The sequence below is a fragment of the Suricata suricatta genome, chromosome 3 (assembly GCF_006229205.1).
Source record: "Suricata suricatta isolate VVHF042 chromosome 3, meerkat_22Aug2017_6uvM2_HiC, whole genome shotgun sequence".
NCBI classification, from domain to species: domain Eukaryota; kingdom Metazoa; phylum Chordata; class Mammalia; order Carnivora; family Herpestidae; genus Suricata; species Suricata suricatta.
The window spans coordinates 29,626,167-29,649,102 of NC_043702.1; the positions used below are offsets into that span (position 1 = coordinate 29,626,167).

Consider the following 22,936-nt stretch of genomic DNA (forward strand, 5'->3'; position numbering starts at 1 on the left):
ACTTGCTTGGCCTGGATGGTCCCACCTATCTCTCACCACCCCACTGTGGAAGACAATGATATTAACATGAATATACACTCTCTTTTGTGTGTCTTTCAAGGTGTTTTTGTTGCAACAGCTAGTTCAATCTCATATTTGCAAAGTATTCTATTATACGAATATTCCACAACCTATTTACCATTTTATCATTAATGGACACTTGAGTTGTTTTCAGTTAGGGACTAAGAAGATCAGGGATCCCGTGTGGCATCTTTTAGCAAACATGTGTACTTTTTGCGGAGAACTACCTAGTTTAACTAAAACGGAAATGGCAGAGTTATAGATGATGCAGAGTGTATGAGAGTTCTAGTTACTTGCCAACACCTGGTATTGTCTTTTCATTTTAGTAATTTATGGACTTGTGATCCTATATTGAAAAAAAATTTAAGCAAACTTTTTATTTTGGACTCTAAATTTATAAAACATTGCTAAGATAGTACAGAGTATTCAGTTTTTCCTATGTTAACATCTTACATAACTTTGGTACATATGTCAAAACTAATGAGTTATAGCCACAGGATTGTTACTAAGTTACAGTTGGGATTTCTCACTAATGTTGTTTTCTGTTTCAGGATCAATCCAGAATACCACACTGTCATTACTCATCAAGTCTCCTCTGGTCTGTGACAGTTTCTCAGTTTGTCCTTGTTGTTCATGACCTTGGCAGTCGCAAAGAGGACTGGTCAGACATTTTGTGCAATATCTTCAATTTGGGTTCATCTAATGTTTTTCTCAAGATTAACCTGAGGTTATAAATTTGGGGCAAGACCACCACTGAGGGGAAGAGCTCTGCTCGTCACATCATAGGTGTCAGCTGCCTTCTCCCTGGTGATGGTAATCTTGACCAGCTGGATCAGGTAGAAGTGGCCAGGTTTCACCACTGTACCCTTATTACTTTCTTTTCTCTATAGCCTACACTTATAAGTAAGGAATCAAGCTCACTTCACACTTAAGGGGGAAGGAATATGTATGTATATTATTTGGAACTCTTGTCTAAGGAAAATTTGTTCCTCATCACCACCACTACCACCTTTATTTATTTATTCAAGAAATCATTTATTTATATCAGTATGAACACATGTCTATTTACTTTATATTTTCAGCTATAAACCAATACTGCATTATTTTGCTGCCAATTTTGCAATATCGTTTCAACGTGTCTTCCTTGAAGATTAATGAAATTGAAACTTCATGTATGTATTTACTGGCCACTCAACTGTATATATTATATGAAATGCCTTGTTGAAGTTCATTTCTATTCTTTGAGTTGTCTGCTTTTCTCTTAATGTCTGGACGTTTTTATATTCTTTGGGCATGGTCTTTTGTCAGATATACGTATTGTAATGTCTTCTCAGAGTTTATAACTTTTTTTCTCTTTTTTAATAGTATCATTTAATGGGCAGAAGTTCTTTAGCACAATCCAGTTCATCAAAAGTTTTCTATGCCTAGCACTTTAAATATCCTGTATTAAAAATAAGCCTAACTCTAAAGGAATGCATATATCCCTCAGGCTGTCTTCACAGTTTGTTTGTAGATCTATATATAAAGGAATGGCAAAAACAATCTGCCCTGCACTGATTTTTGTAGAAGGTGTGAGGTAGGGGTTAAGATGATTATTTTTTTTCCATATGGATATTCAATTGATTCAGCATCATCTCTTTCCCAGTGCACAATGTCAAATCTGACATCAAACAAATAACTGTCTAAAAGGGTACGTTTCTACCAATTTCTCTCTTATGCCATTCATCTCTTCTTGTGCCAAAACCACAATGAATCAATTGCTATAACTTTATAAATCTTGGTATTTGGTAAGGTTGCTTCTCCAGATTGTTTGTTTCCTCTATGACTGTCTTGTCAATTCTATTCTAGCATCATTTCTTGAGTTGTCCTCTTAGACATCTGGTGAGTGGTGGTTGCCCACTTGTATGTATATCTGTATGAAGTACTCAGTTGCACAGGAATAACATGTAGCTTCAGTTGTTTTAAAGCATGTTCACTGACAGGTCTCACTTTAACAGACCCGAACAGGAAGGCAGGCCATCAGGCTGTCCACCTCCGCCCCAGCCCAACCCTCCATGCCAAAGAGAAAGACTTTACACTAGGGCAGCCTATCAGTCTGAGCCATCTATTACTCTCATTCTATTTACCTTCCATTTTCGGTGACTTTATGAATCTATTCCTCTCCCTTTATTTTTACTTACAACTGTCATTTCTGTGAAATGACTTCTGTTTGGGAAGGAGAAGACACAAAGAAGTGTATGTAACCTACGTTTTGGCAACTGGAAGGTGATGTGCTTTACTGCTTTAGTTATAAAGGTGGTGGAACTATACTAAGACAGGCATATTTCATAAAGGTAAGTACTAGGTTTCAGTGCATGGTATATATAAATATTACCCATGTTATGTCTCAACTTAAAAAAATAAACAAAAAGAATGAGAACTATTGTACTGAATTGTGAACACCTTGAGAAAAAAGTATATTTTAATTTCTACTTGATTTCTATATTCAAATAGAAATAGAGCTTAATAGATAAGCTCTATACCAACCATATAATCAACTGTTATTTTAAAGCATTTTTAATCTATACCAGCATCTTATTCGAAAAAGAAAGTCACCTCAGAGACACAGACTAGATATTTGTGCTGAGTGATCTCCACATGCTATTCAGAGCCACTTCCCAGTCTTCTAAGCCCTGTTCTGGCTGCCCAGGGGCCGACTTCCATTCAGGAACTCAGTCCACCACCCTGGCCAGTTTCCCTCTTGCTGCCTGTTGGGTTTGGCCATTAGGAAAAAACAGCCAGATATCAGAGGGTAGAAGGAGGTAGATATTAGGATGTTTTTCCTTACTGTGTCCCCTCTCTGCCAGCTCCATCTTTGAAAGTGGCTGTACTGGACGACCTTTGATCGCAGGTTCTGATCCTCTAAGGACCTCTCCTCCACATCTGCAGCTCTCACCAGATTGATAGGAATTTTCTCCTTTTGCTACTTTCAGGCTTTAGCTGAAAGGGCTCTCCAATCTTTTCAGGACTTGAGTGCTTCACTTTCATGAATAATTTCATTATGAAATTGTCTTCAAATATACCTTTGAACATGCCATCTGTTTCTTGTTGGCACCCTGACTGATACAGTGATCTAGGTCAGCTGGATTGAGTGCAACATTACAAATAAATTCTTACTCCCTCGTGTAAAGGTACTGTCAAATATAAACAGTATGCACTTACCAACTGTAAAAGAAAATTCTTATGAAAAATCAGGGTGAGGACATGAAAGTAAATACCTGAGTTAAGATAAAAAGAATCAAAGCAATTATGCTTCTACAAATCTCTAAAAACAAGCACAGAGGTATTATTTAAAAACTTTGCAGCAATACATGATTTTGATTAGTGTTCCTGAGTATTCTTTTAGCTTTAATAAATCATTTTAATGTTTATCTTCTAAGCCTGAAGAGAGGAAAACAAATTTAATTTTATGGCTTAGGAGAAGGTATAAAATGACCAGAATCTACTTTATGAGAAAGACAGAATATGGTGTCATGAGTGGAAAGTGGAAAAAAGAGACAACAAAAAACCAAACCAAAATATTAACTACTTAAACACAAGATTTTATAATTTTCTGCCAAATGATCAAAAATATAATTAATGATAAAATAGTGACTTACCACTTATTACATGGCAGACACTATTATGATATATATTATATATATATATGTGACATATATATATATTCTTTTGATGCCCACAACTCACTTACTCTCTCTCACTCTCTCTCTAAATATATATGTGTATATACACACACGTATAAATGTAATGTATTTTGTGTATGTGTGTGTGTGTATATATATATATGTAATGGGAATATATATATATACATAATGGGTAATATATACATAGAGACAGAGATTTTATAGAAGAAATTGAGACACAGTGAGGTTAAATAACTTGTCTATGATCATCTAGTTTGTAAGGAGCAGAGCCATATTTGACTATGCTTGTACTCTTAATTTCTATACTACACTTTGGTAAATATATTTACATATTATATTTTTGGAATTAGCATGTTGCATACTTGTTCATTAAGATACTAGAGAAAAAAACAATATCAAACATATTGAGGTTACATTTTGGGTACTAAGAAGAGAGCCTAGTTTTAAGAGGACACAAATTATAGACAAGAATTTTGCCTAGCCTCACATAAGTTTTCAGCTTGTAAAGACAGAACATTATCACATCATATTCATAGCAACTATGAACCAAAGAACAGAACAACAAGGTAGTCAAGGAAGGTCTTCTAAAGAAAATTAATTTTTGACTAGGTTTTTGAAGAAGGTGATGGTTGGCCTGAAAAAAAAGAAAACACACAAAATTCATTCTCTAAAATTCTCTAAGGAAATCTTTTAAGATGCCCAAGGTGCTCCTTCTTAATACAACTTGCAATGTAGATGAATTCACATATAGGACAATCATGTTTAGACAGTTTGGACATTTAACTAGAACATGGTGTTTTGAGTAAGAACAGAGAGACTGAAAATAGAACTTGACGTCTCTGTATCATATAAATAAATCAGGCTAAGGTATAGCCTACAGATTTGGAGAAGAAAAGATCAGAAGTCCAGCCATAGGCGTCCAGCCAGTAATTTAGATGGTACTCAGTAAAAAGGAAGCAAGGAGTGGGTCACTGACATCTACCTCCTGTCTAGGGCACAATGAATTCTTCTGAACAGTGCATTTACTGAACTCACCAGGGTAGAAGTCTGGTCTTCAACTTCACTATCTAGAGTTAAAAGAATGCATTTGACTGGAGTGTCAATGGGAAGAAGGATGGTTAGATAGATGCATGGATATTCATTCATCACCCAGTAGGTCTTTGGAGACCTTCCTTGGGCAGTACAGGACACTGTGAGTGGTAATGGTAAGACTTGAGATCCTACTGGTTTCTGGTCACCTAATAAGAGATAAAACGAGGGGCGCCTGGGTGGCTCAGTCAGTTAAGCGTCTGGCTTCAGCTCAGGTCATGATCTCATGGTTCGTGGGTTCGAGCCCTGCATTGGGCTCTGTGCTGACAGCTAGCTCAGAGCCTGGAGCCTGCTTCAGATTCTGTGTCTCCCTCTCTCTCTGACCCTCCCCTGCTCGTACTCTCTGTCACTCAAAAATAAATAAAAGACATTAAAAATTAAAAAGAAAGAGATAAAACTAACAGTGCCCAAAATTGTAAATGAATACTGTAGAATCACAAATAGACTACAAACTTATAATTTTATTATTTCTAGTACCTCTCTACCAAACAAAAACCCTAATAAAAGACAATTAACTAAGCTTTGGGGAGACACATGACTAATGGCACACAATTAAGTTTTCTGTGCACATTTAAATCTACTTATGAGGTAAGACCTTTTCTAACCATGAGGTTTTATAGTTGTATGCTCTGTGTTATTATAACAAGAGTTGTAAATTATAAAAACCAAGTTAGAAGATTCACCCAGTAATTTATTTTAAGTCAACTAGATTGCAAGCTGCTTGGGAATAAGTTCATGGCTGGTGCTACTTTATATTCCTCTGGTAGCCTAGCATAATACTTCTCATCTATTGAGCCAGCAATAAATAATTATTGATTACCTGAAGTCAGTGACAGGCACGTCACCATCTTCTATAGCAATGACATCAGATATACTGATTTCCACAGCCATGTTCTTAAGCCCAGTCATGGAAAAGAGCAGATGTTAGCCATGCAAAGGCTAAGTTCTCTGCCAGGAGGGCAGTTAATTGTAGCACCCAACTAAAGTCTTGAGGTCAAAGGACATTATTCCTGAACTGTGACTAAAATACAAAGTTTCCCTCATGCTTTAAGGTCTCTGGGGCAGAAAGTCTATTTGTTTTAAAAACACAAGGAGAGTTTAATTGATCATCACGGCTCCATAGAACCAGATGCCACAAAGCCTTTCAGTTTCTGCTATCCATGTCATTTTTCAGAACAAACAGCACAAAAATATACAGAAATGCCACTCTTATTGATAGTTTTAAGAAACATGGACAGTGAGGTGATGGCTTCTCTTGTCCAATATTATCTTAAAACACCAAATACAAGAGCTATGATTTTAAAGAGGTTGTGGTTAGGCAGAAAGCTTTCAAACTTCTTTTCCTTGATCATGTCATATTCCACACACATGCATTAAGTAATCACAGCCGAGCCTTCTACATAAACAAAAAGAAAATAAGCATGTTGTACCACATAATTTCCTTTAATTTTACACACAGGAAAAAAAATGAAGGCCCAAATTTCTTCCATCTGTAAAGGAATTTGAAGAGTTTAATAGATCTCGTAATTATACAGAGCAGTGATCTGAATTTTTCTGGTAATTTTTGAGGGTTACCTGTATTTTCTGATAGCTATCAAGATTTTCCCATTAACTCCATAAATAAACAGAATGAGCACCATTTTCAGTGTACCATACAATAGATGCACTGTTTCAATGACAAATTGACAGAGGACAGTAGTGATATCTGGGAAGTTGTCTTCTTTTATCTAGTAAACATTTTAAGAAGGGTAAACACAATAGGGGTAGCTCTTCATATGGCAATTGCTAAGCAGAAGCTGTCACTTTTCTTTATCACGTTGGGATGTGTGAATGAAGAGATCAAGCTGCTTCAGTATGTCTTACCTTCACTTAGCCACATCAATACCTTAGTAAAATTTCAAAATGGGTATAGAGCAAGGAACTAACCAAATGTGTGTATATCGGGTCATAATTCATCATACGGCTTTATCAGATAAAGCAAATGAGAAAATCCTGGGTCAGTCATAAAAGCGTGTCCAAGTGAGTGACTTGTCCATAAGATGGATCTTCTGTGAATAATTAAATTAGTGGATTTTCTTCCCCTCCCCTTTCTGTCCAGATGGGCAGAAAGGGGAGGAAAAGAAAATCTTGTGTGCAGGGATCGGCACACACACACACACACACGTATATACCCACATGTGCACACGTGTCCCCCCCACAACTACCAACGTCAAAATCTTACATTTAAGTTGTTCATGTAACTGAGGCTTTACCGTATACTGAATTATTAGCAAGATTCTTGAATTTCACAATGCAAGAGTAAATCAGCATAATTATCATAAATAATTTGTTTAGGTGTGATTAGAAATTTATGAGATATGTAATGTATGGTTACAAAGACTTATATATTTAAAAATCTGAGTCATATTGTTAAGGACGTTTAATATAAATAAGTAATTTCAAAGCATTTTGAAACAGACATGCGAAACTCAACAAGGCTCTGAAAAGTAGCACTTCTGTCTAGAGAACGGAGGGCCATTCTGCCTGGTCCTGTTTGGCTTTCCCAGAGCACCTGTACAGAAAAGAGGTGGTGGGTGACGGGTCATAAGAAAGGAAGATGGCGGTTTTAATGGTTGGTGAAGAGGGAAGAAGAAGAGACTCGTGGGTGTGGGAGGGGGTCCCCTTTCTTTTGTTAAAAGGACAAACTACAAATGATTTTATCAGTGGCCCAAGGAACTATAAAGAGTTGAATATGACAGTATGGCTGACAATATTTTCACTACTCAGGGACTAGACCTCTGCAAATACGGTCTCACCAGACTTACTATTAAGTGCAGTGTGCTAAAGAAGCTTGAAAACGCAGGGGTCTAACATCAAGTGAGCAGTAGGAAGGTGACCTTCCATTCCACTTGCTTGTGAGAGGATTTGTAGGCTCTGCCTCGGTGAGGGTCCAGCGTCAGCAAGAGGCCAAAGGGGAGATGGTGAACTTACGTTTTTTGTTTTTTGTGTTTTGAGGTCATATAATCACCTTAGAAAATTAAAGCTGGAAAAGAACAAGAGTAAAAACTCGGCTTTTATGTACTATCTTACATTTTTTGATAAATGGCTAAAAGCAATCCCCCATTACTAGTTTATTTCCACAGAGTACAACTAACTTAGTGACAATTTAAGTACTTACATTTAGCGATTAGCTATAGCACACAAAATTACAAAGACAATAGGAAAACTGAAGCAGATAGTAAAAAAGAAATTAAGACAAAATACAAAGATAAACTAGACAGAAAACAGAAGAATGAAAATAATAGTTCGCTGAGGATCATGGTGATATTTTTTCTTCTTTAACATTCCATCTATAATTTAATATATAGTATCTCACTTAAGAGACGTTTCTAAGAATACAGAACATTTTCAAGCAAATCTCACTGTTATTTTACAAAATGTGACAAACTGATTGCCTGTTATGAAGTATGCCTGCATCAACCATTCACCCGCAGCTGCTCAGAAAAGGGAACGCCAAGTGTGCTGAAAAGTTCTTGCTTGAGTGGCTTTTCACATTTCTCCTTCACGACCACAAACAGAAGTTACTGCTGTGCGTGATTACCTTTTAATATTTGTTATGGGTAGCTGGTCTTTAGGTATTGATTTTATTCTTTCATTCAACCTAGTACTTCAGGCCTTTATCCAGAGCACTAAACATGTTTTAAATATTTGATACATAATCTGTCCCCCCCCCCCACCTCTTGGCAACTTTCACCTACTCTGAAAACAAACAAGTAAAAACCAAAAGAATAGGAAAAGAAGGATGATGCCGGAAATGGGTTAGAAACGCTGTGACCTCCTCAGTCCTGACTGAGTCCCTGTAGTAGCAGAAAGCATGCACGCACTCTGTTGCCTCTATGGCCGTGACTGATTGATGATGGGCCGGCAAGGTTACCATAGCTAATTACAACATCATTCATGCAAGCCTGCACGGGAAGAAAGTACCAGGCTCACAGGGAAGAAAAAAAAAGAAAAGAAGAGAAAGAAAAACTATTCTATAGCTGTTAACTTTTGAATGATCAGCTCCAACAGGAAACAAAGAAGATGAAATTCGGTGACCAAATTACGACGTATGGAGTCGTCCAAGAAAACGACCTCAGTTGCCTGGTAAGTTCAACTCTGGTTTCACAGCTCGCAGCAGAAAGCTTCCAGCAACAGGGAGCCCGCACATGCTTGTGCACGTTGTAGTCAGAATTCAAAGGCTCTGAGAGAAGCCCAGCTCGGCGCGGAGCTTTCGTTCTGCGATGTGTGTGGCGTGACTGTGTTTGTCTAGGGTCCAATGCCAACAGTCAAACTCACATCACAGGCACAGCAGCCACTTACACACTGCAGCCTAATTAAAGGAATAAACGTCCCCCTTCTTTATTTTTTCCTGAAGATCAGTGCCATAAAGGGATTTGGTTTCCTTAAAAAATCAGACAAACGTTCCCATATGTTTCCCTTATGCAGTAAATTAGTCAAAATCAGATAGAAAAATGGTCACAATTTCCCATGGTAATCTATGGCTATATATATATATATATTTTCTGAGAACTACTGAAAATAAAGAGAGGGAATCGCAATGTTTTGAAAATAATTACATTATAACAAACACAATCATAATTTCCATTTCAGTTTTGAAGCACAAACACACACACGGAAACAATAAAGCATCTGAGGCACCTTTCAGCTTTCAAGTCTCAAAAAGAATCACTTTCAAATAGAAAGTAAGCTCATCTTCAAAGTTTAACACACAAGAGGAGAATAAAGCTAACACCATTTCAACTCCAAACTTTAATCAGATTGCTTTATATCTGGGTAACATAGATCACAAGACTAGCAACAGCTAAGTTCCAAATATGTTTTATCCTGACACACTGTTTAAATTACATTGCTAAAATAATTTTATAACTAAAGAAAATGTTTTCTCACTGAAGCTTGGACCCAACGTGGCAAGTTTTAGTCAAGAAGTACTGAAAAAAAATTATCAAAAAGTCCAAGATAAAACTACTAATGAATTGGGGCCATGGGACAGAAATTGACAGACACATGGTCTCAAATTCAAATTCAGCTTTAGAATGAATGAAATTCTCCTAAAAAAATCATAGACCATTAAGGCAAACAAGGTGTGTTTTATAGATGAAAAAACTGTGGGCCTAGAAACATGGTGATTACACATCACAAAGTGACCTGGATGGTCTCAGCCCAGAATATTCACTTCTATGGAAATGATAGATGTGTCCTGATTTATTTTTTTGTTAAAACGTGGTCCTGATAGATATAGGTTAAATGATTCAGCTGGGAACACAACAAGATCAAATACTGTAGGGTCTGGGACCAGGTCCATATCACTGGTTCTCAAGGGACAAGGATGGGCCAACCTTGAGACCATGATCTCATGAGGTCTTCTGAGAAACAGCAGGAGGTCAGGCACCACAAATCTAAAGGCAGTATAGGAACAACCACGGGGGAAGCTAAAAGACTTATTCTTCCAAATTTCAAAATAATTGTCCTCGTTTGTCTTATTTACACAAAGCCCTCCAAGTAGGAACTTGCAATGGCAAGAAGAACACAATATCCACAGTATAGAAAAAAATCACCCATGTATCCCATTAGCATGTTGGTTTGGATTCAGTTTCCCCCAAACATACACTTGTGCGTGTGTGTGTGCATGTGCAGACCTACAAGGAATGAGGAGACAGAAGCAAATTCATTTTTTTTTGAAACTCACAGAAAGATTTAAAAGAAATTTTCTGCATTTTAATTTTCTGGTCTTTATTCCCTTATTAGCTTTTGATTTACAGCTATTCACAGTATCTATTTATTAATTTACACTCTATCTCACTTCTAAAAGGATATGAGGTGGTGTCTTATCACATATAGTATTAAAAGACATGGATAATTGAAATCTACAATTAATCCAAAAGCTGTCATGTAGTTGAAAGAGCGCTGTACTAGAAGGCAGCGGATGTGGGTTCCAACTCACTTTCTTTACCCAACTTGTTACTTGACATCAGAGCACACATTTATTTGATTATTTGTAAAATAATGTCAATTGTCCAGAAAACTGCTAATTATGAAATCCTACAGAACTATTTTCAGACCAGCATTTTACAAACGTTGCTGTCAAGGGCACTAAGAATTCCCTCCGGCTGAAGTCGGTTTCTCCACTGTCAGATGTCTAAAAGCTGTTAGGACTCTCTGTTGCCTACTCGATAACCTTCTGCATCCCTTCCTTTCCTGATAGCAAAACCAATCCTATTTGTTCAGAGTGAAGTGAATAAATTAGAATAGCACCTGGAATGTCAGTGCTTGATATACATCATTTATTAATTAACCATGATCATGTAGTTGTTGAAATCCCAAAACATGTTAGGAAGTACTATAGGATTCCACAAAGAAGACCTGGAAAATCCCTAAGCTAGGTGATTTTAAAGTCCAAATGGACTCTGTGAATATGATTCTTTGCTGTTTTACCAGGTGGTGTTCTACCATGTCTCTCCTTTTAAATAGACTTTTAGGCTAGCAATCTCTAGGTTATATAGTTGAAAGCATGGACCAAGTTCAGAAACATAGAATCTCCAAGTGTTAGCCCAAACTAGCAAATTATTCTACATGAGGACTTAGTCATTTAGCATTACATTAGAAAACCTACTGGAAAATAAGTGGGATAAAATAATTTAAATGAATAAAGTTGGGATTATATAGATGCCCAATTATTTAAAATTCCTCTTAAAAATAAAAATATAGAGGCGCCTGAGTGGCTCAGCAGGTTAAGTGTCCGACTTCGGCTCAGGTCAAGATCTCACTGTCTGTGGGTTCGAGCCCTCATCATTGGGCTCTGTGCTGAGAGCTCAGAGTCTGGAGCCTGCTTAAGATTCTGTGTCTCCCTCTCCTTCTGTCCCTCCCATGCTTGTCCTCTGTCACTGTCTCTCAATAATAAATAAACATTAAAAAATATATATAACTTTAGCTTATAGGGTATAAGACTATGAACCCTTTTAGGTCAGTATTAGATTTCTTCACTTCATCTCTATAACGCATCATTGCCAAATGAAGTATTAAGAAATTTATTTACTGTTAGCCACTGTACTATCTAAAAGACGTGCACAAGACTTTATAAACAAGGTCATATTTGAGCTTGAATTTAAAAGGTGGATATAGGAGCACCTGGTGTCTCAGTCAATTAAGCATCAGACTCTTTCCTTCAGCCTAGATCATGGTCTCACGATTCCTGAGACTGAGCCCCGTGGTGGGCTCCATGCTGACAGTGAGGAGCATGCTTGAGATTCTCTTTCCCTCTCTCTGCCCCTTTCATTCTCTCTCCCTGTCTCAAAAATAAACTAATGTTAAACTGAATTTTAAAAAAAAGGCGGAGGGGTGCCTGACAGGCTCAGTCGGTTAAGGGTCTGACTGCATCTCAGGTCATGATCTCACGGTTCATGAGGACAAGGCCCACATCAGGCTCTGTGCTGACAGCTCAGAGCCTGGAGCCTGCTTTGGATTCTGTGTCTCCCTCTCTCTCTGACCCTCCTGCGCTCACGCTCTCTCAAAAATAAATAAACATTAACCATTTTTTTAAAAAAAAGGTAGAAACAAATTCACCAAATACAAAAAGAGGCAAAGGGGATCAAAGTGAAGAGAATAGAACCTAGAAAAGCACAGAGTCTTAAAATAATGCAAATTTGGGGAATGACCTGTGGTTCATGGTACCTGGAGGTTACGGTAACTGTGGAAGAATGGCCCAGTAATAAAGGCAAGCAGAGAGGACGTAGGTGGATCATGAGGAGCCTGTAAATATGAACATGCTGCATATTCTATGCATAAGTATTTGATCTTGAAAGAAAAAAAAACAGGAATGGCAAGACTCCATAGGCATATAGGGAATGTTGTTTGTTTTTAACAGAATATTATTGATGACTATCTTGTGTTGGAAAATGATATAAAAAGTACACTGAGTATTGAGCATATTTTTATGTCGATACAAATAAAACGCAAATTTGTGGTGATTAACATGACCTAATCATAAAAATGTCTTGATTTCTATTATTTGTTAAATTGTGTCTCATTAGGAGAGATAAGCATGTGAGCTGATCATGATTAAATTCCCCATTTTCTTGAATGGGTCTCAAGAACTTGAAAATGAGTGAGAATAAGCCCGCTTCTGCTGTCCCTGCCTGAGCCAACGAGCCCCTGGAGGAGTAGAACCAGCTCCAACGGCTCTGGGAGGAGCGTGGGGAGTAGAGATGAAGAGCTGGGGCTCTGGTGTTTGGCATTTTACACGCACCTTGTGTTGGTGAATCACTGGAACACAAAGACTACTCCCCTGCCAACTACTTCCTCCCCCTTTATCTCAGCTGGATGTCAGGGCGGGGCCGATAGCACCCAGGTCACACTCTTGTGGGAGCCATGAGCACTGCATCCGCCACCTTGCCTATCACTCCATCCTGGTATGACACCTGCCCCGTCCATGACCACGCCCCACCGTGAGAGCAACAAAAGGAACACAGAATAGGCAGATACCCAAGCAGGCTGTGTTGCTTCCTTCTTTAATTTCTCTGAGAACCCTGATAAATGGTTAGCTTTGCTTTGCTTTTAAGGTTACAGAAATGAAAAGTACTTAATCTCCTGGGCCCGAGAGGATAGATAAGGGATGAATTTTTTCAGCATTCATCCCTGCCCAAATTCCTCCAGCTGATTCTGAGGAACCATCTGCATCAGCCTGCTAATGAGCTTGGACATGGCTCTCCACACAATAGGATGCCATTGGAAGTTGCTAGTCAGGGAGTTATATGACCAGGCTTGTGATTTAGGGAGGCAGCTCTAACAGAAGCAGGACTGGAGAAAGCGGGCCCTGTAAAGAGTGAGGTCAGTTTGAGGCCTCTGCAATCATCCGATTGATGATACAGCTCTGGCCTGCTGTGATGGTCATGGACATGATGACGGAAGAAAGTGAGGCTGCCAGGAAAGAAAGGAGGATCTGAACATGACATCAGGGCTTCAGATCCAATGGCTAGAAAGCAACGCCAACCACCTAATAAAGAATGTTAGCTAATCTCATCATTTAACCTATAGTACTACGTGAAAAGGATGGGAAGCCAAGGATTAATAAGCACTTTCAGGGTTTTGGTTTATATTGACAAAGTAAGTCCAAGAAAAACTCTTATCAATTTATTCTTTTACAAATAGTACATGAGAGGCAGCACAGAAAATTTGCTCCTGACACTGGAGCCAGAAAGGGCTCAAATGCTGGATTCACAACCTAATAACTATGTGATTTTGGATAAATCACTTAAGTACTATCTGCCTGTTTCCTCCTCTCTTAAATGAGGGGAGTAACAGCACCCAGCTGAGGACTGTGAGGCTGAAATGGGCTGTTATGAGTAAGGATTGACGACACTTGGTGCACTGCTTTGAGCTTGACCCTTGGCATGTAGTCCCCATTTAATCAAGATTGTTTTCTCTCTCTCTCTCTCTCTCTCACCAAAAATTCATATTAAAGAAGCAGAAAATTCACTTCCAAGGAAAAAGAACCTTAGCTTACCTTTCTTCCTGATTTCAACATTATATTGCTCAGTTGGTTCAACAAAAGAAGCTGAAAATCTTAAGAGAAACAAACTTTTTTTCCCTAAGAAAGCTCCTAAGAGAAAGGTGAAAGAGAATTCCCAAGCACAGGGTCCTTGGAGATTCAGCCTTTTGAAGACCACACAGTGCTTGCTTCTAAATAGAATATTAAAACAGCAAGAGCAATTTTCTCCTTTCCTCTTCCCTTATTGCCTAATTTCCCTCCCATGCCATTTGCATAATGGATAAAAAGGCATCCATTATGCAAATGAATGATAGGGCGGTGAGGTTGTGGAAGCCACAAACCTCGCCATGGATGGAGAGAAGCTGTCACAAGGCCCTGTGTCGTCTGCTCCAGCACACTGCCTCCTGAGCTGGGTTTCCAAAGGAGACAGGAGAATCATGAAGAGTAGATGTCGTTAATTTCTACTTGGTTTATTATAAAGGTGACACCACAGACGTTTTCCAGAAAATTAGTACTGAATACGGATATTCACTATTGTAGTGTGTAAACTTTACATCAAACACTTTGTTTCAGATGGGAAACCCTAGTACTCTGTAGGCCTTAAGATGTTTAGCATATACTTTGCTTGCAAGGGAAAGATTCCCCTTGCAAAGTAGAAAAAGCCTCTGTTCTTCTACCTGGAGAATTAACCTATAAAACAGGTGCTCAGAGCAGTCTCAAAACATATGCATACATTCAACGGGAATGAAAATTTGTTTTAAGTACCAAAATGTTAGTGGAGTTTCAAAAGCTTCATGCTGTTAAACTGACCTAAATTTATCTCTAAGAGTTATTACCAAAAACTGACATTTCTCTTGGAGATGTAAATTCACTGAAACTGTAGAAGAATATTTATTTTTCTGCCAATGCCTTCAGAACAAAAATAAAGAATTCTGAACAAAATTACTTGGTAGATTGTTCTTGCTTGAATAAATGAGTAGGACAAAATTAAGAAATTAATTTCAAATGTTTCCTCCAAACTCTGAGATGCATCATTTGGGGAAAAAAAGAAGGTAGCTGTGAAACAGAAAGTGACCTTCATTTCTAGTGCAAACTCCTTGATAACCCTTAGCTTTTGCCAAATGACACTCTTCAGATACATTTTCTTAAGTGATCCTCATAAGGCTACAGAAAAACCTCATTGCTTACGGACGAGCCTGTCCTGTATGATACTTCAAGAGCATGCAATTCAGATTCGCCCGCAATTCACGAAAAACCACATCCACTTGTCTGAGCATCATTAGGGACAAAGAGCTATGTAAAAATGATTTAAAAAAAAGACAAACCAGATTTTTAAAGAAAGATACTAAGAGGATCAGTCATATTGTAGAAGCAACTCATAATCAGCAAGCTGATGAATTTCAATCAGCTGGAAAACATACAAGTGAAAATGCACATACCTAATTTCAGAGCAGAAGGGGTGACTTCGATCTCCCCACCAACTGGTTTAAATGCAGCCAACTGGGCAGCCACTTCCGTCTCAAAGGCATCTGGGGTCTGCGGACTTGCAGGGTTTCCACCGGGGCTCTCAATCTTGTGGAGTGGTTCTTGTTCATCAAACACAGCAATCAGCTACAAACAAATCCAACAACACTAATTACTTGGTATGACATGCATTATCACACAACACTGGATCTCGCTGATTGTGATCTTTGTTGGATTTTAAAGAAAATGGCCTCTGAAAACTTCAAACCTGAATGCTACGACCCCACCACTCTCCATTCAATAATTCTAAAAACACTGTAGCCAAAATTAATTAATGGTTTGTCGATTCTTGAAATGAAAAACCAACTCTCTAACTCTCTTGAAGGAAGGAAATGGCTGCCCCCCTCCCCTTGCCACCTTCACCAATGTTCCTAAAAGGACTTGAGTATTCTTGAGGGTGTTTCCAGAAATAAAGTTGAAGACACAGAAGCTGAGGACAGGGTTACTTGGTAAAAGAGGACAGTCCAGTCTCAGAGAGCTTAGATATTATAAAATCCATAATTACAGCTGTCCTTTTAGACACGATCACAACAAATGAATGTGTAGATTTCCACATTTTGTGCATGCAGATTTCCCCTTTCTGTACATCCCTTTAATTCTCTTCTCTTCCTTCACGACACTGTGCTGACTGGCTTAGTCCAATGAATGCTAAGCCCAAAGAGACTAAACATCAGCACTTCTAACCAAATTATCACCATCTTCATCTCAATTTTATTTCATAGGAGAACTGTTTCTTGTCATTAATATTAAACATTTAATTGTCTATTTCCAAGTCATTTTTCATAAAGGGAAAAAATATAATAAAATGTTCCAATAATTGCCCAAGCACTGGTGTATCAACAGTGAGGACAGCCCTGTTCAAACTGTATTTTTGGCCAGCAGACAGCACCATAATAGAGAAATTTCACATGCTTGTCTTCAAATGATGTGGAAAAGTCCAAATGTGTGCATACTAGGCAGTGAGAGGAAGCTACTGTCAGCCCAGGAAAGAACAGTGTGTGCGAATTTGAAATCTTCTAGTGAATCCTTAGATATTTTTCATTCATTATATAAAACAAACCTACTTATGATTCAAGCATTTATTTAGGAAAGGCAAAGAAAGCCCCATTCATAGGGGAACCTCGCTGGAAATAGTATTAATAACACAAATGCAGGGGTAATCAATCAAAACATCATAAATTCCAAATACAGTCTTTCAAAAGAAATGAATACAATTAGGGATATGCAAATGGACTATTCAGAAATAATTTTCATAACTGAGTCCTCATTTCCAGTATGGAGACTTCTTTAATTGGAAAATCCAACAATCCTCTTACCACAGGAAAGAAATGCTACTCCCAAGGCATTATTTTTAATTCTTGAAATTGAGCACATACATTTACTATTTTTTAATTGGTAGCACTCTTGAACCAATTTGAGGGAAGACTTAAATGGATTAATAGCAGAAGATTATTTTAGTAAAAAATAATCAGTAGAACTGTATCTTTCTAATCATCTGGTCAAAGTGAAGAGTTTAAAACTTTAAATCTTGAAAAGGAAAATAATATCAGTTTTCAAAATGTGCTAGAAGTGTTATTTTCATCACTATTTTTGTGACATAATTATAATTTCAGTTTTGCATATTGGTGAATTCTAACACATTTTAGTGATATTTATTTTAATTGCCAATCGGCAAGGCGAAGCGGATTATTATGTGTGTTCTAACACAATTTTGTGTTAGTGAAGAGTAATACCTTACTTTTCCCTCTTGCTACATCCTTAACTACTAGTATATGCAGTTAACTTAACTGCTAGTATATGCCTTAAATATTGGGGAAAAGAGAAAAACAATCAAGTATTAATTTGGACACACAATCTTAAAACTAATAACTCATAAGATATGCCGTTATCTATGTTTGTTATTAACCTTTCCTAAGATATTTTACTCTCTTTCATATTACTCTATCTGTACAAGTTTTCAGCATATGTAACAATGGTACACCTACTTATCAAACGAGAGAACATAATAGTGCAGAGGTTTTGTTTCCCAAAGGGATCGACAAAATAGTAATTGGTACTAGAATCTAGTCTTTTTCATTTCTAACCCAGGGTTTCAGACCACACTGTGACTGTTTTCCTAAAAGAAAGCCTGTAAAAAGAGGGGATATCTTGTAAAATATTTGTGGATGTTATATCCTAAAGAACACAATAAAGAATGGAGAGAAAAGGCAATACATGACCCATCACAAAGATGATGATAATGAGAAGTGGCGCACCCCAAATCTCGTAGTCTGTCTCCCAGTCCCACAACTGACAGGAGTTATCTTCATCGAGTCTACTCTGGATGTACGGATGGTACACTTGATCTTAGCCAAAAGGCCGAGAAGTGATTGGATGGACGGAAGGATGAATGGATGCAACAGAATCTACTCCTGGAAAGAAGAGGATTCAGTTCCTGGATCTGTGGTCCCCAAAGTCTTTGGCTCCATTAGTGCTGGATGATAAGAAACTCTCCATGCAGTCTGCATTTCAACATCTACAATATGCACACTTGTTTCAACACTGACAATTTCTTTAAATCATACATTGTAAGTGCTTATTAGCTAGATTACTTACTTCATCAGAACACCTACATTATCAGGTAACACAGTTCCCAGCAGATGGTGTTACAGAGATGAGTTAATTAACATAAATCATGGTTCTGGTTCCTCAACAGAAGGCATGATAGAAGAAGAACTGGATATGAAAGAAGAAATTCTATTTCACCTTTTCTGTTAAGGTTTCCCCTAAACTAAACTTCTATGGCATGTGGGAGATTTTCACTGACCTTGTTGGGACTACAGTAACCTAAACATTTTGCATATGCAAACAGGTAATATTTCATTTGGATGCCTTTCTCTTCTGCTGCTCTATCCATCTCCTGGCAACCCTTGTGTTCTCATTCGGCAATGCCTGTATTCTCATGTCAACCAGCCGCAACACCAACATTTCCTAAGACCTCATAATCCAAACTCTTTTCACACAGCCGTTATTTCCAGTCAAAATGCCTGTCCTCACAGATCTCTGTCAATATTTAGGCATCTCATCCCCAGATATACACAGGAAGTTTGGTCCACAAATATGTGCTATTCACTTTCCCACCCCAAACAAAAATAAAAATGAACAACAGAAAGATTTAAAAAACCTTCTCAGGGCTCAGTTAACCCTGTAGATACCACCCTATTTCTCAACCTTCCCTAAAAAGAAAATCTGAAACATCTGTCTACAGAGCAGTTTCCAATTTCTTACTCCCATTCTTTGCTGAGACCATACTTGTCAGGCTCTTGCCCCTCTACTCCATGGAAGTTGCTCTTAGCAAGGTCAAAACCAATCTTTAGATAGCTAAATCCCAAGCCACTTATCTGGCTTGATTTTAGGACACAGTTTATCATGCCTCTTCTTTAAATTATTTTGTTGACTTATCTTCCTGGACATCTTCAACTCTTGAGACCATCCATTAAATTTCTTTTTATTTATTCCTCTTTATCTCTAAAAAATGTGAAGAAGAACATGTCTAAGTGTTTTGTTTTATTTTGTTTTTGTTTTCACATCTCATTTGTATCATGGCGTACATGTAAGTATATGCTAATAAATTCCAAATTTAAATCCCCAACCCAGAGCTTCTTCTTGAACTGCAGGTTGATATGGCTGATCACCTAACATAATATGTAAAAAAGAAAAAATGATCTTCCAAAACTCTTCTCAATCTTCTTACATTCAAATTACCGGCAATCCTTCCAACTGCTCAGGAGAAAAATCTCATATTAACACTTCATGCCTTTTTCCAACCCTCACCTCATCTCTCATACACTCCACACACATCCAATTTCTGAACAAATCTCAAAATATAACCAGAGTTTACATGTTTCTCACCCCTCGACTCTCACCACTTTGGACCCAGCTACCACGATCTCTCCCCTGGATCCCTGTCATTATGTCCTTTGTGGTCTTATTTCTACCCATGCTTGTTCCCATCCATCTCAATACAGCACCAGAGTGATCCTACTAAAACACAAGATGGGTCATGTCTCTCCTTCGATCAGTCACCTGCCCATGTCAGAGTGAAGCTCAAGTTCTTACAGTGGACTCTCTGGTCATGGGCTCCTTGGGACATATCTGACCACATGTTCTGAGTATGTTCTCCCTTGCTCTCAGGATTCTATCCATCTATGATTTCTTCTTTGTCCTTGACTCAGTGTCTTTGTATTTGCTGTTCTCTCTGCCTGAAAGAGTCTTCCCCAGACAACTGCATGGTTTCCCCTATCCTTCTGATCTTTACTCAAATGCCAGGCTTTTGCTGACCACACGATCTTAATTGCAACATCACAGCCACTTTCTATCCTCCCTTCTTTTTCCTTTATTGCGTTTATCGCCCTCTCAATGTTTCATTTTTTATTTGTCTTATTTATTGCCTGTCTTTTCTCACTATAGGCTCCAAGAAAACAGTGATTTTTGTCTTTTTTGTTGTATCTCTATTGCCTAGATAGGTGAGTATACACAATAGGCACTGAATATATGTTTGTTGGAACAAAATGACTAAACTAAGGTAAGAACAAATACTAAAGCCTAACGTAGCAATAATTTAAAAGTTACCTAGATTTTTTCATGTGTTTTTAGAATAAGCAAATTATTAGTACTTTTTAAAGAAATGAACACATATAAACAACCTGTATATACCCATTAGATCCTCCCAAGTGTTACCATCATTATTACTGTTGTTCTGGTTTTGTTACTATGGGAGGGAAGTAGTGGGGGAGAGAGAAATTTCTCATTTTCTATTCAACACAAAGAGAAATTGCTTCTGCCACGTCACGCTCCTAAAAGAGAGATTATGTGTGTTCTCTTTCTTTTTCAGGCTCAATTTGGAAAGGGAGAATGTGCTTATCTCGTCTCTGAAGAAGGGCAGGCGGCACACTGGAGCTGGAGAGCATATGGAAAGGGAGGCAGAGTCAGCAGAGTAGCCTGAGATGGTATTCCAGAAGCTCACGATTCTAGTGTGCAGCTTTCACAACTTCATGTCTCCCATTTCACATTCTACCAGCGTTCTGTGATTGTTTTAATAGGAAACTATTTTCTCTTTAATATGCCAGTAAGATTCAGGCACCGGGAGAACGCACAATATTTATCTCATGTGTATTATACCTCTGTGTGAGAGGTCAAGGCGGAGTGCAATTTTCAGGAGCACACCCAACTTCTAAATAGGACTTAGGAAAACACGTAAGAATAAACACACTAATGTAGCATGTAAAATGATATTTGATAATTAGATCTCAGCTGTCCATGCTGATGGTGCTCCCAGTTCAAAGGTTAGGCACTGGCTTTGGTAGGTGCAAGCATCGCCTGGCCACCCCTGAAGGCATATGGAAAGAACATCTGAAATTGGGATTCTTCTAGGAAAAATATCACTTCATTTTAGAGAATTCACTTCAATTTAAAAAAATATATAAAACTTCATTTTAGAGAATATTTCCATCTTTTTCTCGTACTCACCTTGTGCAGGTCAAAATAATGAAAAAGTCAACAACAACAAAAATTCAAAGATGAAAGGAAATGCAAGAACTTTGGATAATTTACAACATCTGTGAGCCCTGAATGATAGACTTGATCAAAAGAGTCATGTGTTCTCTGCAATTTCATACCATCAATATCTCTACAAGGACTCAGACCTGTTTTTATAAGTAAACAGTAAGACTATTATGATCAATATCACTAGTAAAGGGGTGTGTGTACATGCGTGTATGTTAGAGAGAGAGAGAGAGAGACAGAGAGAGAGAGAGGAGAGTGTGTGTGTGTGTGACTGTGTGTGTGTCAGATAGAGGTAGCATGTTAAGTTCCTTGATAATATCCCTGACATGCCTAAACACTTTAGCACAGAGCCTGGCACACAATGGAAGGTGAAATGTTAATTCCTTTTCCTACCATAGCTAGCATTCTCTGGCTTCCAGACTAAAACCCACTTGACTTGTTTATCCATATTCTGTTTCTGCTTTGTTGCTTCTCTTTAATCTCTTCATCACAGGATTGACAGAGGAACAGAGAAAGTACCAAGATCAAACACATCAAATAGGTAATTTTTGTTTTTCTTTTTTTCCTTGCTCTTCACCACACAAGAACACACGATCCTTAGACACGCTTTCCCACTCTTCCACCCAGCAATACATGGGTTGTGCTGTCTGTTTCCCCTGCAGCTTGAAGCAATATACCAATGCCTTTAGTTTCTACAGTGACAAGTAAATACTTTAATAATAAATGCCACCAAGTGTATTTATTGTAGAGTCCCTCAATATTCATGATGTGGTTTGCTCTGTCATCAACCTATAATATTCTGTCACTTTTATAGCCTGAGTTTATACAATCGAATGCTAGTCTCTTAGCCTACATAGGAAATCAAAAAGAATCATCCAAATGCCTATAGAACATAATTTATAAAAAGTATATATATTTTTTGTATTCGTAATTACACTTAGGAAATGTGGCTCTATTTTAATTACATGTCAAGTACACTCATGTACTACTAAGAAAAGCTTATTTGCCATATTGAGTTCTTTGGGGTAAACTGTTGAATTTAACAACATACTGCTATTTTTACCGTTTCATACATATTCCATATTACCAACAACCATCAAGTAAAATTAAAAGACAAAGAAAAAAAACAGGATCCTACAGAATAAAATTGGAATCATTTGTTTCAAATCTTAATAAACACAATTAAATCTAAGTAAGACTGTGAAATTACAACAATTTCACAAGTACAGGAAAACACATTATCACCTTTGGGAAGAGAGTGAAACACTGCAGAATTTCATTTAAATGTATACATATCTGCTCGTAACTAAATAACAATGGGCTATGTGAGTTAATTTTATGCCGCTTTAAACAAAGGTTTGAAAATAGGTGATCTGCCTTTGTAGGATTTTGACAGCTAGCTAAAAGCATTTAATCTAGATTTGTAAAATTAGCATGCTCACATTTGCATCTTCATCAGATGCAAGCATCAGATCTAGCATCCTCAGAGCAAGTATGTAACAGCTCTGAT

The 22,936-nt window shown here is 37.8% G+C and overlaps 1 protein-coding gene across 1 annotated transcript in view; it reads right to left on the reverse strand.

The window, feature by feature from the left end:
* Nucleotides 1–22,936, reverse strand: part of PARD3B (par-3 family cell polarity regulator beta) — a 1,000,837-nt gene that overhangs the window by 573,238 nt on the left and 404,663 nt on the right. The window contains exon 3 of the mRNA XM_029934009.1: nucleotides 15,798–15,969. Within this exon, the coding sequence (XP_029789869.1) occupies nucleotides 15,798–15,969 (172 nt within the window). The remainder of the gene's footprint in view (nucleotides 1–15,797; nucleotides 15,970–22,936) is intronic.